Genomic DNA, 21,297 nt, shown 5'->3' with positions numbered 1-21,297 from the left:
AGGCGAAGTGCGCGGGTGGGCGGAGCAGCTGGGAGGCGGGAGCGGGGAGGGAACAGAAGGAAAAAAAGGGGCGGGGTCTGCGGTGGTGGCGGGAAGCGGGGAGCGGGAAGGGAAGACGGAGGGCGGCGAGGTAGGCGGGCAAACAGGAAGGACGCAAGCTGAGAAATAAACAAACAGGCACTAATGGGAAACAAAAAACGCTAACACGGGCAAGGATACAGTTGGACAAGCACAAATGTCGGACAAAACAAAAACAAAACAAACGGCAACGGAGTCAGCCGGCGGCGAGGCAGGCAGCGCGGCAGGGACAAGGCTGAGGGGCACACGCAGCAGCTGGTGGCCGTGCGGCGCGGGGGTGTCCCACAAGTGGGTCACACTTACCTGTGTCGCACGGTCGCCATATAAAGGCCAAGTGCGCGGGTGGGCGGAGCAGCTGGGAGGCGGGAGCGGGGAGGGAACAGAAGGAAAAAAGGGTCGGGGTCTGCGGTGGTGGCGGGAAGCGGGGAGCGGGGAGGGAAGACGGAGGGCGGCGAGGTAGGCGGGCAAACAGGAAGGACGCAAGCTGAGAAATAAACAAACAGGCACTAATGGGAAACAAAAAACGCTAACACGGGCAAGGATACAGTTGGACTAGCACAAATGTCGGACAAAACAAAAACAAAACAAACGGCAACGGAGTCAGCCGGCGGCGAGGCAGGCAGCGCGGCAGGGACAAGGCTGAGGGGCACACGCAGCAGCTGGTGGCCGTGCGGCGCGGGGGTGTCCCACATGCGATTGCCCAGGGAGTTCCACAGGGATCGGCTTTAAGCCCCACCCTATTTAATCTTTATGTCCAGCCGCTAGCTGATGTCGCCATGCGTGGGAACCTTTCCATCGTGTCCTACGCTGACGACACTCAGCTGGCTGTTGCACTTAGTGGGGCTTCCGATCTCGAGGCAGCCAAGTTCCGCGAGGGACTTATATCCGTGGCCCATTGGATGAATGACAATTTCCTGCAATTGAACGCTAAGAAAACCGAGGTGCTCATTGTGGGAAAACAAACTCATCTGTGGGGCGATAGCTGGTGGCCTCAAGAGCTCGGCCCCACTCCTACCCCCGTTACTGAAGTAAAAAATCTCGGGGTGTGGTTTGACTCCCAGTTGAGTTTTTCCACCCATACCAAAAAGACTGCTGCATCTTGCTTTGGGATTTTGCGTCAGCTTCGGTCCACTTTTAAATTTTTTGACGCTCCCACCCGCCAACTTATCGTGCAAGCCATGATCTTGTCCAAATTGGACTACGCCAGCTCTCTTTTTCTTGGAGTCAACCAGGCTGAGCTCTCCCGCCTTCAACGCGTTCAGAACGCTGCCGCCAGGGCTCTGGTTGGCTTGCCCAAATTTTGCTCAGCTAGGAGAACGATCTATAACCTCCATTGGCTTCCAGTGGCACAGAGAATAAAATTTAAAACTTTGATTTTGACTTTTAAAATCCTTAAATTCTCTTCCCCTCCAATTCTCCAGCAACTTATCTCTCCCTATGTGCCTACTCGCACTCTGAGGTCCTCTGTCCTCCATCTTGCCACAATTCCTCGTTTTAAGAGATCTAGGGTTGGCGGACGTTCCTTCCAAGTCCTTGCTGCCAAGCTATGGAATTCCTTGCCCGTCCATATCCGAGCCATCGAGGGGCTCCTCGCTTTTAGGAAGGCGGTAAAAACATTCCTTTTCCCCTTGGCGCCTTAGTTCCGTTGTTGTTGTGTTGTGTTCTTTCCTTCTGTCCGGTCCCCTTGGTTCTGTTCTCGCGCCAGGACGCCCCTTTGCTGGGGCAGCTATGCGCGTAATAAATCCGGATAACATAACATAACATAACGTTGGGGAACGGCTGGTGGACCTTCCTTTCGATCGCATTGTTTTGTTTCACTCCCCTGCAGACTCGGCCATTCTGAGATTCTTGGCGGGGCTTCGGCCTCCTCCTCCTCTTCCTCCTCCTCCTTCTCGCCCTCAGTGACCTGTGAGTTGATCTGGTTTTTGGTAGGTGTTCTTCCGTTAGGCGGGTCGCCCCCAGTTGTGTGGTCTGTGTGCTTCATGTGCATTCGAGTCCTCCTTCTTGGGACTGTGGTTCTGTTGGCTGCTGGCCGGCCTTTCTTGACTGTGTGTTTTTGCTTTAGGTTTCTACACCATGCTGGCCCTGAGACTAGGCCTTCTGTGTTTTTTTTCTTTGGCTGCTTGACAAGCCTTCTGCTGGTTTTTCCGCGAGTATTTCTGTTGTCCACGTAACATGCCCTCTGTGAGGCAGTGGTAGCTGTTATATAGCTCTGTCATGCGCTAGGGAGCTGTGCTCGCCTTCGGTACTCTCCGTGGCATTACAGTATGTTGCAGATTCAATCCTCTTGTTGGAATGGCATGAGTTGCGCCCTAGGGTGTCTTCTCTGGGGTCACTGCGCTGTTCGCCTGGTCTGGCCTGCTGTCTGCGGCCTGGCGTTTTGGCTCTGTCTGGTTCCACTTCTTTTTGGGCTGTGTGTGTGGACTCCTCCCTGGAGCGTGTCCGGACCCTTCTGCGCCCTCTTGTTCTCCATCTTCGGCTGATGTCTGGTTTACCCTGAGTGCCCCCTTCCGTGGTGCTCTTGGCGTCTGGTTGTGCTTGCTGGTGCCGACCTACTGTCTTTCTGCACCATTGTGACTTTTTGGCGCGTTAGTGGGACAGTCATCCTTGCCTTGTCCGCTTCTTCCAGTGGGCCCTGCATTCAGTTCCGTCTTTCCTCCCTGGGGATAAAATGGCTCTTGTGTTCTTGTCCCCCTTTCAGGCGCAGTCTGTCCCTGCGGAGCATTGGATGGTTCTTCCTGGGTGACCTCAGGTTTCCCTGTCTGATTCCGCCTGCTTATTGCTGACGGTGCCGTTCTGTCTGGTCTGTTGCCTTCTGGCTGTGATAGGCTCTGCTTCCCTCTTCACTGGATGTGTTCCCAGTGGGGGGGCTTGCCTTTGTTCTTCCTCTTTTCCTTGGAGTCTCTAGGTTATTCTTCACCCTCGGTGCTCCTCTTATTGTCTTGGCCTTGGGTGGACTTTCTGTTGCCTCGTATGAGCGTGGGGTGCTTTGGCCTCCTTTCCTCTTGCCCTCTTTTCCTCTGCTGAGTGAGGACGGGCTACCTCTTTCTTGTCTTCTCGCGTCCCCTCTGGCTCTCGGTGGTCCTCTAAGTGTAGGGGTTCCCCTTGCGTGGGGGGACAGGGCTCTTCGCCCTTTCCGCTTGAACCGTCCCCTGTGGAACTCTGTTCTGTCCAGGCGGGTGGTGTCCTCTTTTAGACCCTCCTCCCATCTGGGTATGGCTACGGTATCTATTCTACGTTAAGGAATCTGCAGCTAGTAGTCTCTATTAGATGTACGAGTTACTTACCTTCGGTAACGGTGTATATGGTAGAGACGATTCTAGCTGCAGATTCCTTCACGGCCCGCCCTTCCTCCCCGTTCTGCGAGGACTGTTGGCTTGGTCTTCTGCACTCGCCTCCCTGTGGGCGGCTGTGTCTTCTATGAGTACATTCTTCCCTTCTTTCTGACGGTATGTTCGTCCTGTTTATTTGTTCCCTTTCCTTTCCTTTTGGTATATTGGAGGATAGGTTTATAGGTACTTCGGTGCCCTTATGCTCTGGTAGCTCCAGGTTGGGGCCTACCTTCCACCCCGCCTCCTCCCTCCCCCCCTCCTTCCCCTTTATTACTAGGGTTCTGGGCCCTATGCTATCCTCTAGGTTGGGGTCTTTTGGCTGTGCCTTTGCCCTTTGTTCCTTTTGAGGGTTGTTGTGCGAAGTTGGCCTGATATGCGATGTCCACTATTCTAGTGGGCAACTTGTATCAGTCCAAACAACCCTTATGGTGATGGTTGTAAAGTCAACCTTATAGACCAGCTATCCTAGAGGTAGCATGGACAAAGCAGTCTTAGGCTAAAACTTCAGAGGGCATGTAAAGCCAGCTGTTTTACCACATGGAACCCCTTGAATACCAAATAAAAGGACACCACACAGGTATATATAAAATATATATGTATTTATTTCTAAACAACCCCTTTGAGATCTTTATGAGATCAGAGGCACAAGCACATAACAAGATACTTAATTATCATACAATAAGTTGCACAATATACAGTAGCACCCTAGGGGCACGGCAAACCATATACTAAAATAGTGGTATAAGAACCACGTCATGAACAAAAGATAGGCCTAGGGCCTAGGGAATCGCTGGGGCTACACTGTACTACTAAAGGATAGGAAGTAGGAGGCCCACGGGAGGCGTGTGCAGTGTCTTTACACACACGCAAGCTACCTTAGAGTTAGAATGGGAACGAAAGAATTGGAAACTAGTTCTTTTAGGTCACTTCCGGATGGACTAGGAGAAAGCTACTTGAAAGTTAGACACTAGGCTAGTTAATACCCACAGGAGCACCGGAGTACTCGCGTTACCTCACCCACAGGAAGCGGGTGCATAGGTGTCAAAGTGTGTCGGGTTTCGTCGCTGAATCATTTGGAGCCTTGAAGAAAGATGCTGCAGGCGACCAGGAGAGAAGTGTCCGTTTGGATCCAAGGGCGGATTGAGGATGAAGAGTACCTGAAAAGAGGGGACAGAGTCTGAGTCACTAGCCAGTGACCAGGAAGGAACCAGGCGGTGTCGCGAAGCAATCAGGTGATGTCGTGAAGCTTGTCTCTGCAGCCACGTGGACCAGGAGGCGTCAACGACGACCAGGAGTCAGGCACGGACTGTCCCACGAAGGCTCTCGCTGTCGGCGGTGTCGGCTTCCGGATTGGAGTCAACAAGCCTTGGCTAAGGCAACCCACGCAGGAATCGAAGATGGCTTCTTAATCAGACCAGCAAGGTCTGATTGGCTTCTCCTTGTCAGGGAAGCAAGAGCCAGTCTGGAGCAACCAGACCAGCGGTGTAGATTCAAGGTTTCTTCATCACAGAGGCCACTAGCCAACAGGCAAGTGACCGGACAGACGCGTCGAGCAGGAAAGTGCAAAAGGGCCCTACGCAGCACTCGAGGAGTGTGGAGGGATGATCTTTGGTGAGGATGATGCTCGAGGCTGGAGCTACCCAATCCCCAATGCACAACTTCGAGGGTGCCTCGGAAGTTGCACGGAAAGCAATTTGCTGGCTTTCCAAGATGCCCGGTCCCACGTCTTGCGTCGCCTCCACGGGTCTCAGCTTTGCTGTGGCTGTGGATCGGGCTGAAGGAAGTCTGGAAGTTCGGGTCTTGTCAGGCTCTGTGTTCGGGCTCCGGCGGGAGCGACGACAAAGCAAACCGTTGATCGCTTGATGGTGCTGCTCGTGCAGGGGGGTCACTCCTTGACCACAAGGGAGATTCTTCAGTCTTCTATCTTCAAGTAGAACGACGAAGGTCCAGAGTTTTGTTTCAAGTTTCAGTCGGGATTAATCTAAAGTCTTGGGACTCAGCTCCTACCTATATACCAAATCTAGAGGCTGGATTACCTGCTAGGTCCCTCCTATGGGTGGGACCAGGGAAGGGTGTGGTTACACCCCTTTCCCCTTTTCCAGTTTCGCACCAGAGCTGGTGCTGGAGTGCCCCAGCGCCAGTTTGAACTGGACTATGCATGGGACACCTTGTGTGCCCCAAGCAGTGTCTCATTTCTTTCTGCCCTCCTAGCCCCAATACACTAGAGCCTGTTGGGGTGGTGCTAGAACCTCCGAAGACAGGAAACCTATTATCCAAGCCTCCCTCGCTGGAAGTACTCCCAGCAGCAGGAGGTCAGACTTGTGTCTGTGGCAGCAGCATCCATTTTGTGATGCTGAGGCTCTGGTTAACTTTAACCGGGATTAGTAGGAGCAACATGTCTTCTCCCTCTAGAAGGGTGGAATACTACCCCTGTCGCCAGAACTGGCGAGGGGGTAGTATTCCAAAGCGTATGACACCTTACACTACATGTTTTGATAAAGCCAAACCATAGTTAGCATTTAACCGTGAGGTTCATAATGCACTTAAGAGTATACGGTATGGTTATATCCTAGAACAGCTATAAGGACATGGTTCCGAAAGCTGCAGACAGGCTCAGCTCATGCTAGAGCCTCATCTCACATAAAACCAAGCACTCTGCCTCCAGGATTGTTAAGGCCTCCCATAGGAGTGACTTATAGGTGTATATGTGTCTAGATATAAGGATAGATATAGGAATACTATATCTAAGCAAGGGGTGATTACACAACCTTGCCCCAGCTGAGTGATCAGCCAGTTGTGTCAGTTTGGATGGCCAGCCAGGGGTGGCAAAAGATATGCTGCAGCCCCTTCTAGGCTTTGGATGCACCTATGCCCTGGGTACCTATGGTACACTATACAGGGGCTCATAAGGTGACACAATATCCAATTGGAGATGTACCTAAAGTACATGGAGTCCATTTTACAGTGGGAGCAGATAGCCTGGGGTCCTGATTAGCAGGATCCCAGGCCACATAAGTCGAAAACCAGATAAACACTAGGGAAAAAAATCTGGGGTAACCATAGTCAAGTATCCACCTTCCTACAGTTGTCACAGTCTGTGATGGGGCTGTCTTGGAGTTTTGCTGTTCCTGGTTTGTCCCGTACTGGTTCCCCTTTGTGTTTGGGGTTATAATCTTGGTACATGTCATCATGACATTTTTTACATACGTTATTTGTCTCCAAGGGGGGCTATCTCCGTACTGGCAGAGCTGGCCTCTGTTCTTTTTTTTTTCCCTGCCTTTGGATACTGCAGTGCCTGGCACTGCTCTTTATGGTGTTGTTCCTCACCATTCCTTTTCCCCTTTTTTTTTTTGCTCTTTCGCACACTGTTCCTATAGTCTCACAGTTTTGCCTGCTGGCTCCACGTTGTTGCGCGGAAAAGTTCTCAGAAGAAAACTGACGTAGGCGGGCCGGTGTGGGACTTATGTGACCTCGCTGACGTCACGTACGCGCACACCGCTGGGCAGAGTCACATGGTGCTGTCCCCCCGGCGCGCAGGGATGCTGTGGTATAAAGTTTTTCAGATCCAGTCTCACTCCTGGGGATAATTTTACGTTAAGGAATCTGCGGCTACAATCGTCTCTACCAGATACACCATTACCGAAGGTAAGTAACTCATACTTTTACCCATCTCATTAATACTTCCAGTACCACAGTAGATCTTCACCCACCACCTTAACACACCCTACTATGGTCTTTAATGAGTAGCGCAATCAAGCATATGATACCCACTTATTAGATCACCCTACTGATCTTACTAAGATGAGATCATATGGCTGCCATTTGCCTGACCTGACCATTGTACTGGTTTTAGCATCATATTTTTATAAAAGTGGATTCTGCTTGAGTGTGCTGGCTCAGTCTACATGTTGTGATAGCTTGTTGGTAGTTTAAAGACGTTTGTGTGAGCGAATGAGCCCCATGGTCATTGAAATCTAAATTAAGGCTACAAATGTCCCTTCTTTTCCACAGGTTCCTAAAGTTGCTCACACAGAATTTTATCAGGGACGAACAATGAGATGGGCTTTGGCTTGGAGTTTTTATGATGATGTAAAAGTACCGGTATGTATGCAGCTTACATATTTAGTGCCTCTGCAGTATTGTGGTATTTTAGGAGGAAATTGATGTATTACTCACTAGTTTCGAAAGAAGGCCACAACATGAAAATATGGGGGTTGGGTGGAGTCTCTCGATTTTTAACCCCTTGCATACTGCTTCGATTCCGGACCTGTGCGGCAAAATCACGAGTGGGCGGGTTTATGACGGCCCCCAGCCGTCATCAGCACACGAGCACCGTAGTGCATGACGGATGGGGGCCGTCATCAGCATGCAAGGGGTTAATGTGTCTCTGGCAGGAGGTAAAACACTGAAAGTCAACAATACTCACTATTCATGAAATCAAATTTGGTTTGGCTGATCAATTCTTATGCTAGAGCTTAGCAGCAAGTGGTAACTTTATGACTTTATTTCAGGACTCGGATCACCAGGTAGTTTAAGCAGTGCTCTGAATCTTTGTGTTATCTTGGGCCTTCCGTATTCTAGGAGGATGTGTCTTGCAAAACCTAACTTGAACCTTTGTTGAAAGTGATTATATCGTTAATACCCAACTCACTTGCCTACAGCCACTGTAATTTTTGAGGAAATTGACCATTTTCTCTCTTCAGGTAGGTAATTTTACTTACTAATGAATGAATGAAATAGTATTTATATAGCGTATTCTACCCTAAAGCCTCGTAGCGCTTGTGGATTGCTTGAGGATGTCAAAAGATTAGGGGACACTGCGGAAAAAGTGGGTCTTGAGGAGCTTGCGGAAAGCCAGTATGTTAGGTTCGCTGCGCAGAGGGGGGCAGGGAATTCCATAGATTTGAGACGTTCAGGGAAAAGGAGCGGCCACCCCACTTGGCCCGGCGGACTTTCCTGGTGGTGGCCAGGAAGGCTGAACTGGACTGGAGGTTTCTTGATGGTTAATAGGGCGTGATAAGGGCCCGTGAGATGGCTGGACCGGTTTTCCACATGGCTCTATGCGCCAGACACAAAAATGTAAACTGGATTCTGGCCCGGATGGGGAGCCAGTGCAGCGCCCTTAGGGCAGGTTTAGCCGATTGTCTCTGGGGAATTTGAAGCAGAAGGCGGGTTGCACTGTTCTGAGACCTGGAGTTTTTGTAGGGTTGTCTGTGGGGCGCCCTGGTACAGTGCGTTCCCATAGTCAATACGTGACAAAATTAGGGCCTGTACCATGATCCTTCTGGCTTTGAAGGGAAGCAGGGGCAGAACTTTCCAGAGCATCCTAAGCAGGCCAAAGCAGGCAGCTGCTAGCATAGTGGCCTGGTGGCCGAAGCCCAAAGAGCTGTCAAGCCATATGCCGAGGCTCTTAATCTGCTGTTTTGGAGTGGGCATTGGATTCAGACAGATTGGCCATAGCTGTGGTGATGTGGGGGATGGTAGTTTTCCCAGAAACATGAGCTCGGTCTTGTTGCTGTTTAGTTTTAGATGGGAGAGTTTCATCCAGTCGGCTACAGCCTCTAGGCAGCTGCCGAGGGAGCACGAAGAACTCTCTGGGTGGTTCAAGGATACCACCAGCTGGGTGTCATCAGCGTATGTTATTATTTGTATGCCAAAGGGTAGAACTACTTCTGCTAATGGTGCCATATAAGTATTAAAAAGTGTGGGGCTCAAGGATGAGCCTTGGGGAACCCCACAACCGAGCGGCCAGCAATCGGAGAAGGCATTACCTTCGAATACCTGAAAGACCCGGTCTTTAAGGAATGATTGTAGCCAGGCGAGAGCTGAATGAGTCACTCCTAGATTTTTTAGCCGGCTCAGCAGGATCTTGTGGTCAACAGTGTCAAAGGCGGCACTGAGGTCCAACAAGATAATAGCTGCTGAGCCACCCTGGTCCATAAGTCTTCGGGCCTCTTCGGTTACGGCCAAGAGGGCAGTCTCCGTCCCTAGTCGGGGCCGGAAACCTGTTTGAGATATGTGAAGCAGATTATTGAGTTCTAGGTATTGAACTAGGACGGAGTTTGTGCCTCTCGGTCATCTTACTTAGCCAGGGGATGAGGCATATGGGGCGGTAGTTAGACAGATTGGAGGGATCCAGGCTAGGTTTTTTCAGCAGGGCTTTTACCTGGGCCGCTTCCAGGCATGGGGGACCGTGTTAGCTGAAATGGAGGCATTTATGGTGTCCAGGATGACAGGGCTTATAATATTGGCGACTAAGGGAAGGAATCGGGGAGGGGCAGGGTCACGTGGGGAACCCGATGTCACACTGGGCATGATTGCTTTCAGGGAGTCCTCATCTAATAAAGGGAACTTTACAAGGGAACAGCGAGGAGTGAGAGGAGGGCTCTTAGTGTCGGTCTCCCCAGAGTCGTCCTGGGATGGAGGGAAGGAGCGGGCAATGAGTTTGATTTTTTGGTGGAAAAATTCTGCAAGACTGTTGCACTTGGGTAGTGCATCTTCCTGATTGAGGATTTTTGGGGGTATGGTGATCAGAGATTTGGCTATAAGGAAAATCTCCATGGGAGAGTTTGCTGCTGCACAGATCTTTTCCTCATAGAAGGAGGATTGTGCGCTTTTTAGATCTGCCTTATATTTCCTTATTGCCTCTCAGTAGGTTGATTTACTTTCTTCTGTAGTGTTCAATCTCCAGCTCCTTTCTAACTTCCTACAGGTTTGTTTGAGCTCTTTTAGCTTTTTGGAGAACCACGGTGCAGGCCTATGGTTCGGTCTGTTATGAGTAGGTCTTGTGGGGGCTAGCGTGTCTAAATAGCTTTGGATCCAGAGGTTAAAGTTGTTGTTAGCACTCTCTGGGTCTGGGCTAGGGGGTGATAGGGTGTTCTCTAGGAGGTTAGACCACTGGCTAGCGGAGAGGTTCGACCATTTCCTGTCATGAGTCTTGGTGTTGCTCATAGGGGAGGTGCTGGCTGGGATTGTCTAGATGAGGGGGATTCATGCGTGGTCCGTCCACGGGAGGGGAACGGGGTTATCACTCTGGAGATGACGTGAATTACTGAACACGGCGTCCAGACGATGACCTTTTATGTGAGTCGGTGCGGAGCCTTTCGGGGTGAATTGTAAGGCTGATAGACTGGATACAAGTTCATTAGCCCTGTTATCAGCTGGGTTATCGAAGCGAATGTTGAGATCACCTAGAATCGTGTAATTGGATGGGGAGAGAGCTAAATTGGCGACCATAGTTGGGAGAGCATTCATGAATTGGCCCGGCGGTCCTGGGGGGCGATAGAGCAGTAAGCCAGAGAACGTGTTGGTGGGCGAGAATTTTAAAGAAAGAGTCATATTTTCACAGGCCGGGAGGTCCTCTGTAGAGGACCAGCATTGAAACTGGTCCTTAATGGTTATCCCTAACCCTCCCCCTCTACCCGTTTTGCGATCCGCTCTTTTGATTAAGTAGCCTGGGGGTAAGGTTTGGGTGACAACTGGGTCTGACTCATCCTGAAGCCAGGTCTCAGTGAGAAATAATGCATCCGGGCTGAGGTCTTCTATTGTTAGTAGGAGTTCAGTTGAGTGTTTAACCATAGAGCGGCAATTCAGTAGATACAGTTTTAGGGGAGGACAAGGGGAATGGGCTGATACATTTCCCGCTTGGAACTTGAAGTGGCATTGGGAGCAGCCGGTGGAGCCGGTCGCAATGTCTGTTAAGTGCAAGCATTTTGAGTCCATAGGGCCTGCCAGGCTCCGCAGAGTCAGGGCACTGTAGGTAAGGACGCCTCTCAACGAACTACCAGGGGTTGTGGTCCACAGGCGCGGACGGGCGCAGACAGGCTTACCTTTTGTGCGCTGTGCGACTTGAAAGGCATCTGATTTGTAGTGTGAGGGGTGCCAGCTGCGAGTGTCTGATTGGCAGTAGGAACCGGAAGTTGTAATTCAATTCCGGAGCCCAAATCTCGTCCTGCGTCCCTCCACTCAAACCAAATAATTGGCGGTGGATCGGGGATCAAGGACAGGTAGGAGAGTGCGAAATACAAATAGTGCAACACTCTGTTTTTAAAAGAACGAAATATGTTTTTTTTAAAGTACAAGTTATTTTAAAAGAGGACAATTATAAAGGTGAGAGCGAGCCCTTCTCCGGTGCTCCTCTTAGTCAAATGAAGAAAATACGTTCCTCAAGCGCGTCCGCTCTTAATCATAAATGTATTATCTCAGCACATTACTTCTGGAAAACAAATCTTTGTTCTTTATTTGTTTTTTTAATAGTTTGTAAAAAGCTGCCAGTAACTTCAACATTACATTTATTGTACTGCTTTATAGCCATGTAACTAAATTATTCTTTGATTATGGTAATTATATAACACAGTGACTTCATGAAAATAGTCCTGTTTAATTCTGATTGTAACCCTGTAAGCCCACACTGTGGGACTGAAATGTGTAGAATGCACAAGGATAGTGGTTGAAAATCACATACATTAAATTATCCCAATAAGGGATTGACAATTAAGTGCATGACTGATATCAATTTAATATTTTTGTCTTCCCTTACATACCTCTCCTTCAGCATTGTTACTGCTTGATAGACTTCAAAGAGTCCTTCCAGTGCAGAGAAAAAAACATTTTCTTAAACCACTCCTGCATTTTCTAACAGTCCCCATTAATAGGCATTCTAGAATATTCCTTTTTTCCTGGTTTTTGAGACCTTTTGTAATATCATTCTCCAGATGGCCTGCTTTAAAGAGGTCATGACGTGTTTAGCATATAGAAATCAAGTCAAACGCAACCTTTGTTTTTCTGCAATTTTTATTTTATCTGTTTATTTTTATTGATAGCATCTTTATGTCCTGTCAAAGCTTTAAATGTATTTACTATGGATTATTTGTGACAACTTGCGTTTAAAACTGTCAAGAAGAAAGTACTTCTAAATAGTTATTTCTCAAGGGGTTGAAGATTTCTAAATAGATTTTTAAATTATTTTGTTGGTGCTTAATTGATGATTAATCATCTAATGCTAATTGAGCGGAGTCCAGCTGGTGATCCCTTTTAAAGAGTTTTCATATATAGTATTCACTCAGTTCGCTAAAGTTGTTGACCTGAGTCAGTGGGACGTGAACTCCAAAACTGATAAGCTGCTCTCAGGACTAGCGGTACAAAAGGGGGTGGTAATGGACGAAGCATCTGAACCAATCAAACACTCACACCCAGTCAAAAGATCACCGTTCTTTAGCCCACTCTGCCACCCCAGTTCAGACATGGCTATATGCAAATCAGTCTGACCAGGTGCCTCATGGGAAGTCAAGCCCGAACTGCCAAACTGGGGTGGTGTGGGGTGCAAAAAAACGATGGATTTAGGCCCAGATCTATGTACTGGGGTGCATGTATGACATTGTTCTGCATTCTGTCCATCACCTGTGGTTTTTGCTCTCAGGACTAAGCACTGATTTGACAAATACCCTAAGGAGAATAAACATTACATAAGGTTGTTACTTTGAATAAAAGATGATTGCATTTGTGTCATATCAAGAATGGATCAAGAAGTACTTAGATTATTGCCTGGGCATGATCGAACTGCTGTGGATTGTGGGGGCGACTAAGTTGAAAGCAGGGAGTGCATCTCTTTCCCCACCTACATGGCAGATTGATCAACTCGGGAACTCCACTGAGCACTTCAAACCACCCATAGATGAGGTGTGGCTTGTAGGTTTTAGGAAGGTTCCGTTATAACCACATGGTATGTCCAGTTCAGTGGAGATGTTACGGATATAATAGTGATGAAACCCCTCCTCCTGCATGGGCAGGAGTTAAAAACATCACTGTAAGTGACCAGTTCCTCACTGACCTCTCAGTTTCTCTTTACCTTCTGCTTTTTCTGAGGCTTAATTGCCTCTTGCTTTTTTCTGGACCATACGCCTGTGTGTGAGGTCTCTTCAGGTGGGTGGCTCACGTCACAGGTCAGGGGTAAGCTCCTCCCCTCACTAGTGCAAAATGTGACAAAATTGGAGTGATATTCAAATACTCGTAATCTCCAGATCTATTAAATAAATAGGTCCCTTTAAGAGTAAGCAACACTCAATAAGGAGTATGGACAGTGTTTTCTACCCTAGAGTTGCAGCCTTACAAGGATATGGAAAATGTTTTCTACCCTAGAGTTGCAGCCTTACAAGGATATGGACAATTTTTTCTACCCTAGAGTTGCAGCCTTACAAGGATATGGACAATTTTTTCTACCCTAGAGTTGCAGCCTTACAAGGAGTATGGACAATGTTTTTTACCCTAGAGTTGCAGCCTTACAAGGAGTATGGACAATGGTTTCTACCCTAGAGTTGCAGCCTTTTAGGGCTTATGTGTGGTAGATCTGAGAATGCTGGGGTTTCTCTCGTTCATGTAATGTTTGATTAGGGTCGCTTTGAAGGAACTGCAGAGCTCTGGGTATCGTATGGAGTAAAATATCTTCATTGGAAGGGGCTCTAAAAGTGATGAGCAAATATGGCGGACATGGAGCGTGATGTGTGGACCCTGAGCCATTGGCTGATGATAGTCGAGAAGGCATGCAGAAGCTGGGAGATGCTTGAGATAGGAATCCAAGGTTTGGTTTACAGCAAATAAGACTAAAGTGCAGAGGTTGACATCCAAGGTCTGCCCACTGTAACTGACAGTGGGTCCCTAAAGACAGAGGTACAGCACCTTCTGAGCAATGGGATTTTTGATGGTGACTTGGCTACTCTGTAGTATATGCATTGTTAAAGACTCAACAGGAAAGAAAGAAAGCACAGCAAGAACTAGTGACTCTAGCTGTCACAAAGAGGAGTATATCCGTCTAGGGTTCCAGCAAGCACATATTTCCCGCCAGATCTCAACCTTGTAACCCTAAAGCACATTCCTGACCTTCATGTTATCCAGAAATAAGCCGTGTGCCATAGGATTGAGGCCTCTTTATGGGTTCCACCCTGGTTGCAAGTTCATGATGACGGGGAGATGTTTATATTTTGTAATCCCGGGTTTGGCCTATAATCTACCTCCACGGTTTAGGACTGTGATCTAAATCTGTCTAATGTGACTTGTGTACATGTGGCAAATGATGCTGCAGCTCTGGGACAAGTCTGAATACACGTTCAACTCCCCAGCCCATCCAACCTCTCCCCCGACCCCCCAAATAGTCTGGGGGGAGCAGTGATTAATAGGATGGTGAAGGCATTTTTATCTCTTTTGTATGGGAGCAAAATCTATTGTGTGCGTTTACCTTCTCCCGTCTCGACATTGTGCCCTTGTTCTTCTGGATGGATACTTTAGTAAGGCAGCATTTTTAGAGAGGTGAAATTAAGGTGGATTTAGTATGATAACTTAGCCTTATCACCCAGACTGTTCTACGACCCTACCAGTATTCACTTCTGGGATATGGCTATACTTGTTTGAATTTACTCAATAAAAAAGTAATGAAAAATTGTAGCAGTAAATGAGGTCTTAGAAATGTAAAAGCCGCATCTGCATCAACCTTACTACAATTTCTAAACTTAAACTGTTTTTATACTTGTGCAGAAAAACACTAAGCAACAAACATTGCAATACTAATAGGTCTGGCTTATGAATGAAAGTGCCTTTTGTGTCATTGATGGGTTTAGGCACTCAGTAATCATACATGCATTCAGTTACTCGTCTTTGCTGTCGGGAATCCACTTACTCATGTATGCATTCACCTTCTGACAACTAAAATAAATCCCACACTGTCTCAACAACTTAAGCAAGATAAATTAAAAGAATATAAGTAGGAAAATGAAAACATGCTGCTGTCTAAACACGAGGGGCATATACATAACAGTGAGTGTCCATCTTGCAGAGGTATAGTAGTCTAGTTTCCAACATGGCCGCCATATTTAGAACCAATGTGTTAGCCATCTTGGAATGGTGAACAATGATGCACTATGAACGTCAGCATTCCATAATTGTCTTCTGGCTTAAAGGAAGTGGCCATGTGGAATGTGGCGCACTGCAGATAAAATGATAGTCAGTTAAACGAGACGTATGGGCTTTTTGGAGAGCTGTAGTATCTTCTTAAGACAAATTAAAAGAAAAAGAGGAAAAGTAAAGAAAAGAAAAAAAAACTTTAAAAGGAGAAAATTGAGAGCTAAAGGACTGGCCAGCCGACCCTGACACAGAGGCGACAAGACCAACACAAAACTCCTACTCTACAAAGGTAATCTGGGATTTTCATGTCACAAAATACCTCTCTATAGGATTTAATACAGAGTAATAGCAAAATACCTTCAAATTCCTATTAACTTTAACATATGCATTCCACAATCCATATGTCACGCCTACTTCCTTTATTGTATCTTTTCGTTATAAACGCTCGGGCCTATAGCCTTTATTATTGGCCTGTCACCATGACTTACTCAGGCTTTCTGTGTTGGTCATAATCCTTCACACACGGAAACAATCAGGTATACAATAGTAAAATTACAAATATGCACAAAATATAGTTGTCAAACCAATGTAAAATCCCTACAAAGAGCCTAGTAAGTTTACCCTAGTGCAAATCCTATGGCCTTTACCCATGGTAATCTGCAAGATTTCATGTGTAAAAAAAAAAACTACCTACAGGGTTTAGCGCAGTGAAATAACAATCCACCCTTGAAAGTCTACTACCCTTAACACATTCTTTTCACAGTAAGTAAGTGAAGCATGTTTGCTTTGGCATAACTATTCATTACTAACAGATCACACCTATGTACTCTGACATAACTTTTCCAAATGTACCAATGAGGTCTCCAGCCGTTACAAATGGCTTAAAACCATATACAACACAGGCATGCGGACATGTGGATAAGTTGGCAAAAATCAGGCATACATTTATAAAATTACAAATATATGCAAAGTTATAGTTGGCAAAACAATATACCATCCCTTTCAATAGAACTTAACAAGAACCATCACTGTAAAATTCTACTCCCAGAGTTAGTAAGAGTGTGAGTCTAAAACCATAACCCTTGTCTACTTTGGTAATCCATGAGATTACTTGTTACCAATTACCTTTCTACGGCATGGTACATAATGTGATAACAATCCACTTTTGGAGGCCTTTACCGTATGCTTTTCACACTAAATAAGCCAGGCCATCTTCCTGTGTAATAACATTTTATAATAAACATGCTGTACGTAAGGCATTTGGCATAATATTTCCCTGCACACAAATCAAGTCTTGAGCTATTGTCATTGGTTCGTTGCCATTACCAAATCAGTCTACGATACTGGGCATAATATTTCCCACAAGGCAACCATCAAGGCAATAGTTAAAGGGGATTGAGAAACATTAATTAATCTAGTCAGTGGCTTACGTGCACTATGTGTGACCGGGAACCTTCTGTTCAGATCCCGGATTTCCTGCATTGCTAAAGTGTGTGATATTGATCAAATCTATATTCTTAATGTATTGAATTTACTTGATACGGACATTTGAAAGCACTTTCAAGTTATTCAATTTAAAATGAACTGTGTACAAAAACTCAATTGTATGTTTTATTAGCCTAGAATGATTCACCATCCATAACAATAATAATGGCCATGATGTAAGGGACACCAGATAATTGGTTCACTTTGTTCACTCCTTGTGTTGTCAAGAGGAGGGTTAATGAATGTTTTAAAGTTAATGTTTAGACACTTTCACTTCAAATAAATGTCAACGCGGTATGGTGATCTTATGCCCTAACTGAAACACTACCATATGTCTTTTTTTTTTTAAATAAAGATTTTATTGTTCTATTCCAAAAGAGATTATATAGCATGATAGTAGCCTGGTATGTAGCAATAGTTTCCAAAATAATTACAGAATAGTGATAGGCTGTTAGCCAATGGTCTGACACTATGGGCAGCCCGGATATTTTGCTTTTTCAGGACCTAATTGTTGAGTTTTTACTTAGGGGGAGCCTCATAAGTTGGGACTCACCCACCGTGAACTCAGGATGAAAGAGACTGCATTGGGATTTTACTGGTGTCCCTCTGGCTTGACCAGGCCACTGCGCAGCAGCTGGAGTAAGGGACACCAGGCTGGTTACATGCAGACACAGGTGTACATGCGTGTGCACACGTGTAGGAGCTGCGCAGGGGAGATTCCTAGCGTGCGCAGTCCAGGAGCAGGACTTATGCAGAATGGGGTGGTGATATGGAAAAGGCTTTATACACTGGGAAGAAACATGCCAGGGAAAGTCAGTGTGTTTTACTGTTTTTCACTTCATTATTCCCCTATGGGGATATGGAGCCCATGGGCTAGATTAATTTTCATATGGCCTACAGATTCCAGACACGCACTAAAGTCCACTTTAACGGGTGTGAGTAGTAGTATTCTGTAGAGTCCTAAGTCATATTTGTACTGCCTTTGGGTCATCCAGAAATGTCATATTTCTCTAAGTCAGCCATATCCAGGGCCTGGCTGAGGGCTGACCTCAGCAGGCTGGATTGGCTTTCTTCCCCGAGCTGAGGCCTCCTCTCCAAGGAGGAGAAGATGGGTGGAGCTACAGGGTCATCCATCAGCAGCTATCACTGGGTGCTAGGCACCAGGCTGCACCAGGGAAAAGGCAGCTCTGGGGGAAAGGGGCTTTTTCAGAGACCCTGGAAGACGCCATCTAGAATCAACCCAGAGGCCTGGGCAGGAAGGAGGAAGGAGGGAGCAGGGGCAGAGAAGTGATGTGTCGCTGTATGATAGGGCCAACGGAGACTTCCTGCCAGCCCCCTCCCCAACTTCTTAAAAGAACTTGCACAGGAAGAGGAGCTCTCTCTGGGGTGTGGTCTGCTGAAGCAGAGGGTTCTGGAGCTTGGCGCAATGGGCAGTTGGAAGGAGGAACCCCCTGACTGCCCCCAGGATACTGAATAGTGCCAGGAGAAGAGTCCAGGACCAATGCGCAGAAGCTGGGGCCTCTGCGCAGGGAGAAGAGAGGCCCAGGGGTAGAGTCAGGCGAAAGGCTGGCGCAGTGAGCCAGTGAAGACAGCCGCCTGCAGAATCCATCCTCTGGGAGACCCAGAGGGCGAAGGAGAGTGCTCCCATTGGCTCGATAGTGCCACCAGGAGCAAGAGGAGGCATAAATCGCTCAGATCGATACCCTGGGGGCTGAGATATGCCCCCAGAAGATAGGTGACCCTTGACCTCCAAGAAGACCGACGACTAAGCGTGTGGGGCTCCGCCGTCTGTCTTTAATTGCCCCCCGGGGTGGGTCAGGTCGCGGGGGCTGCCCCCAACAGAAGTAAAGGCGGGGAGCCAGTAGCCCAACCTGGCCCCGCTGAACATGAAGCCGGGGAGTCCCCGTGAAGAGGTGTAGAGGCAGGGGCCCGGGTTCCCAACTCAGGGCCTCGTGTGTGGAAGGAGGCGGGGGAGCACCGTTGCGCCCCCCACAAAGATGAAAGTCGGGGGAGTATCTCACCCTACGCAAAAACGTTTCCAGGGGCCCGGGAAGAAATAAAATCAGGGAGCGCTCTTAGGCGCCCCGTGAAGATGTGCCCAGGGGCCCGGGAACCCATCCCCGGGCCCGAAGAAGTAGAGAAGTTGGGGAGGGGGGTGCCGTCGCTTCCCTCCCCCTCCTCCCCCCCCCCCTCTTGAAGAGGAGGAGAGGGGAGCCGCACTGGCCTCCGTGTCTGCCCACCGGAGTGAGCAGACCAGAACTGCAGGGTTGGCTCCCGCAGCAGCACGCAAGGTTGCTGGCCGAGTGGGTTGGGCTCCCGGGCTGCCCTCCAACAGAGAAGGCATGCAGGGGTCCCGAAAATGGACATGAGCAGCGGGGGGTGGGCTCCCTAGCCGTAGCACTTACCTGGGGGTCTGGGTAGGACCGGACCCTCCAACGGGAAGCTAAAGCGGCCGAAGGCCCACATCACGGCTCTCCCCACAGCAGCGGGAGAGACGCTGTTCAGAAATGCAAAAAGGCCCATAATGCCTTGCTGGCCTGGACCGGCCTGCAAGGGAAAGCTAGCTTTTCTCTGCTTGTAGTGGCCCCAGGCGAACAGGGTCACCACCACACGAGTGCAAAGGTCCCGGGGGAGCTGCTGGAGAAGCGCAGTCTCCCCCAAGCACGAAGAAAAGTCCCACCCTACGTGTCCTGGGGACTTCCAAGAAATAACCCATCAAGGGCTCAGCCAGCATTTTAACACCTTGTGGGCTGGAATTGTTGTTCTACAGCTAAGGGTGTATGGAGAAACGCATGAAGGAGTGATGGGCTGAGTAGTGAATGTCTGAAGAAGGGCACCCCCTGGAGGTGAAGAGGTGTAATTGCACCCTTAGTGTAAATGTAAATGTGCTTCGATTTATATAGCGCAACACTTTAACCCAGGGGTCTCAAGGCGCTTGCTTAGGGAACCCGTCCTGGTATTCCCCTGTGAGATACCCCGGCCGGGTATCCACAAGGTGAAAGCCAGGCATCCCGCCGCGAGGGGCCGTAGTGGAGATTAAGCAAGCTATTGCCCAGAGTCGCAGAGCGTGATCCCGTGAGTCGAGTAGGCACCGGAGCGAGAATTATCGACTCCGTGGATTTTTGAGCCCGAGACCCGCCGAGGCGGGGAATCGAACCCTGGTCCACGGCCGATCTCAGCTTCCGGGTCTGCCGCCTTTAACCACTGAGCCACGCTTCTCCACTCTTCTCTAGTGCATTTGCTAATGTTATTTCTTTAAAGGGACTGAAGGTCTCATGTGTAATGTGAACTGCCTGTGTAAGGTGATGTCATAAGCAAAGTGGGGTTATGTTGCCATACATTCCTGCTAGGGTGTTTGGCTGTATATGCGTAATCCTGTGATGCCTCTATGGGCTGTAATTGCATTGCATTCTAATGATCCACAAATGTGATGAGTACTGTCAATCTAAAGTGATGCTTAACCATGTAGTATTGCTGCTGTGCTTAGGTGAAGGACCCAGACTGCTAGCCCTTAACACCTTCGATGCTGATGACGGTCCCCAGCCACCATGCACTACGGTGGGCGTGTGCTGATTAAGGCTGGGGCCGTCATAAACCCACCCACTCGTGATTCTGCCGCACAGGCGCAGAATCGCGGCCGCGCCCAAGGGGTTAAGATGTACAGGTGTATACTTCATGGTCAATAGGAAATGCACAGTCAGGGTTGTGTGTCACCAATGCAGGGTTACCTATTTTAAATGCTTGTTGGGATAATGGGGGTTGGTGGGGTTGCCACTGGGATGGTGCCAGTGCACAGGGCCCTCGCTCCAGGTTATGTTCAACTAACTGCATTTGGGGGCAAGATGATGTGCATACATGGGAGTGGTGGTAATAGACCCCAACCCCCCTGCGGGAGGGGTGGAGAGGTTATGCAAATGTCACAAAGTAATTCCAACAGCTTATATATATTTGTAAATTGGTGCACAGTATTGAGTAGTGTGTGTGTTTAATAAATGTACTCTTACTTTTATAAAGAAAAGTAGAGACTGGATAATCAATTATTGAGTGTTATTTCTGGCACCTGCAAATGGCAATTACTAGCCCACACCACCTGCCTTGAGTAAGCCTCAGACTGCTCTCCAACGCTACCCTCTGAGAGTCAGGCGCTACAATTGGGTGTTTGGTTCTCAGTGTGGGACAAATGTAGTCCTGTTATTTGTGCAGGCCGCACAGATACTGCCTCGTTTTCCAACTTAGGCTATTTATGATTTTTAATTTTTTTGTGTAATGAACTCACCCATAATAAACTGTCCTCCCCCCCCATCCCCCGCCCTCCCACCCCCCACTCAGTTGCCGCTGCTTTAAATAATATGACAGGCAAGCAGAGCAATAAACCCTGTGGTGCTTAGAAGGAAGTGTTCTAAATCACTGCCTTGAGTAGTTGCCTGGATATGGCAAGAGCAACTTTAAATTACCCGGTCATCTAGGGTTCTTTAACAACATTCCAGTGTACTGTGTGTGCCCTGAAAGG

General features: G+C 48.2%; 1 protein-coding gene across 2 annotated transcripts in view; it reads left to right on the top strand.

The window, feature by feature from the left end:
* METTL16 (methyltransferase 16, RNA N6-adenosine) overlaps window positions 1–21,297 on the top strand; it is a 499,291-nt gene that overhangs the window by 306,405 nt on the left and 171,589 nt on the right. For both annotated transcript variants that reach the window (XM_086954516.1, XM_086954515.1), the window contains exon 8: window positions 7,422–7,511. In XM_086954516.1, the coding sequence (XP_086810642.1) occupies window positions 7,422–7,511 (90 nt within the window). The remainder of the gene's footprint in view (window positions 1–7,421; window positions 7,512–21,297) is intronic.

The sequence above is a fragment of the Lissotriton vulgaris genome, chromosome 2_1, assembly GCF_964263255.1.
Source record: "Lissotriton vulgaris chromosome 2_1, aLisVul1.2, whole genome shotgun sequence".
Classification (NCBI taxonomy): domain Eukaryota; kingdom Metazoa; phylum Chordata; class Amphibia; order Caudata; family Salamandridae; genus Lissotriton; species Lissotriton vulgaris.
The sequence above is the reverse complement of the archived record's forward strand: the minus strand, read 5'-3'. Positions and strand labels throughout refer to the sequence as shown.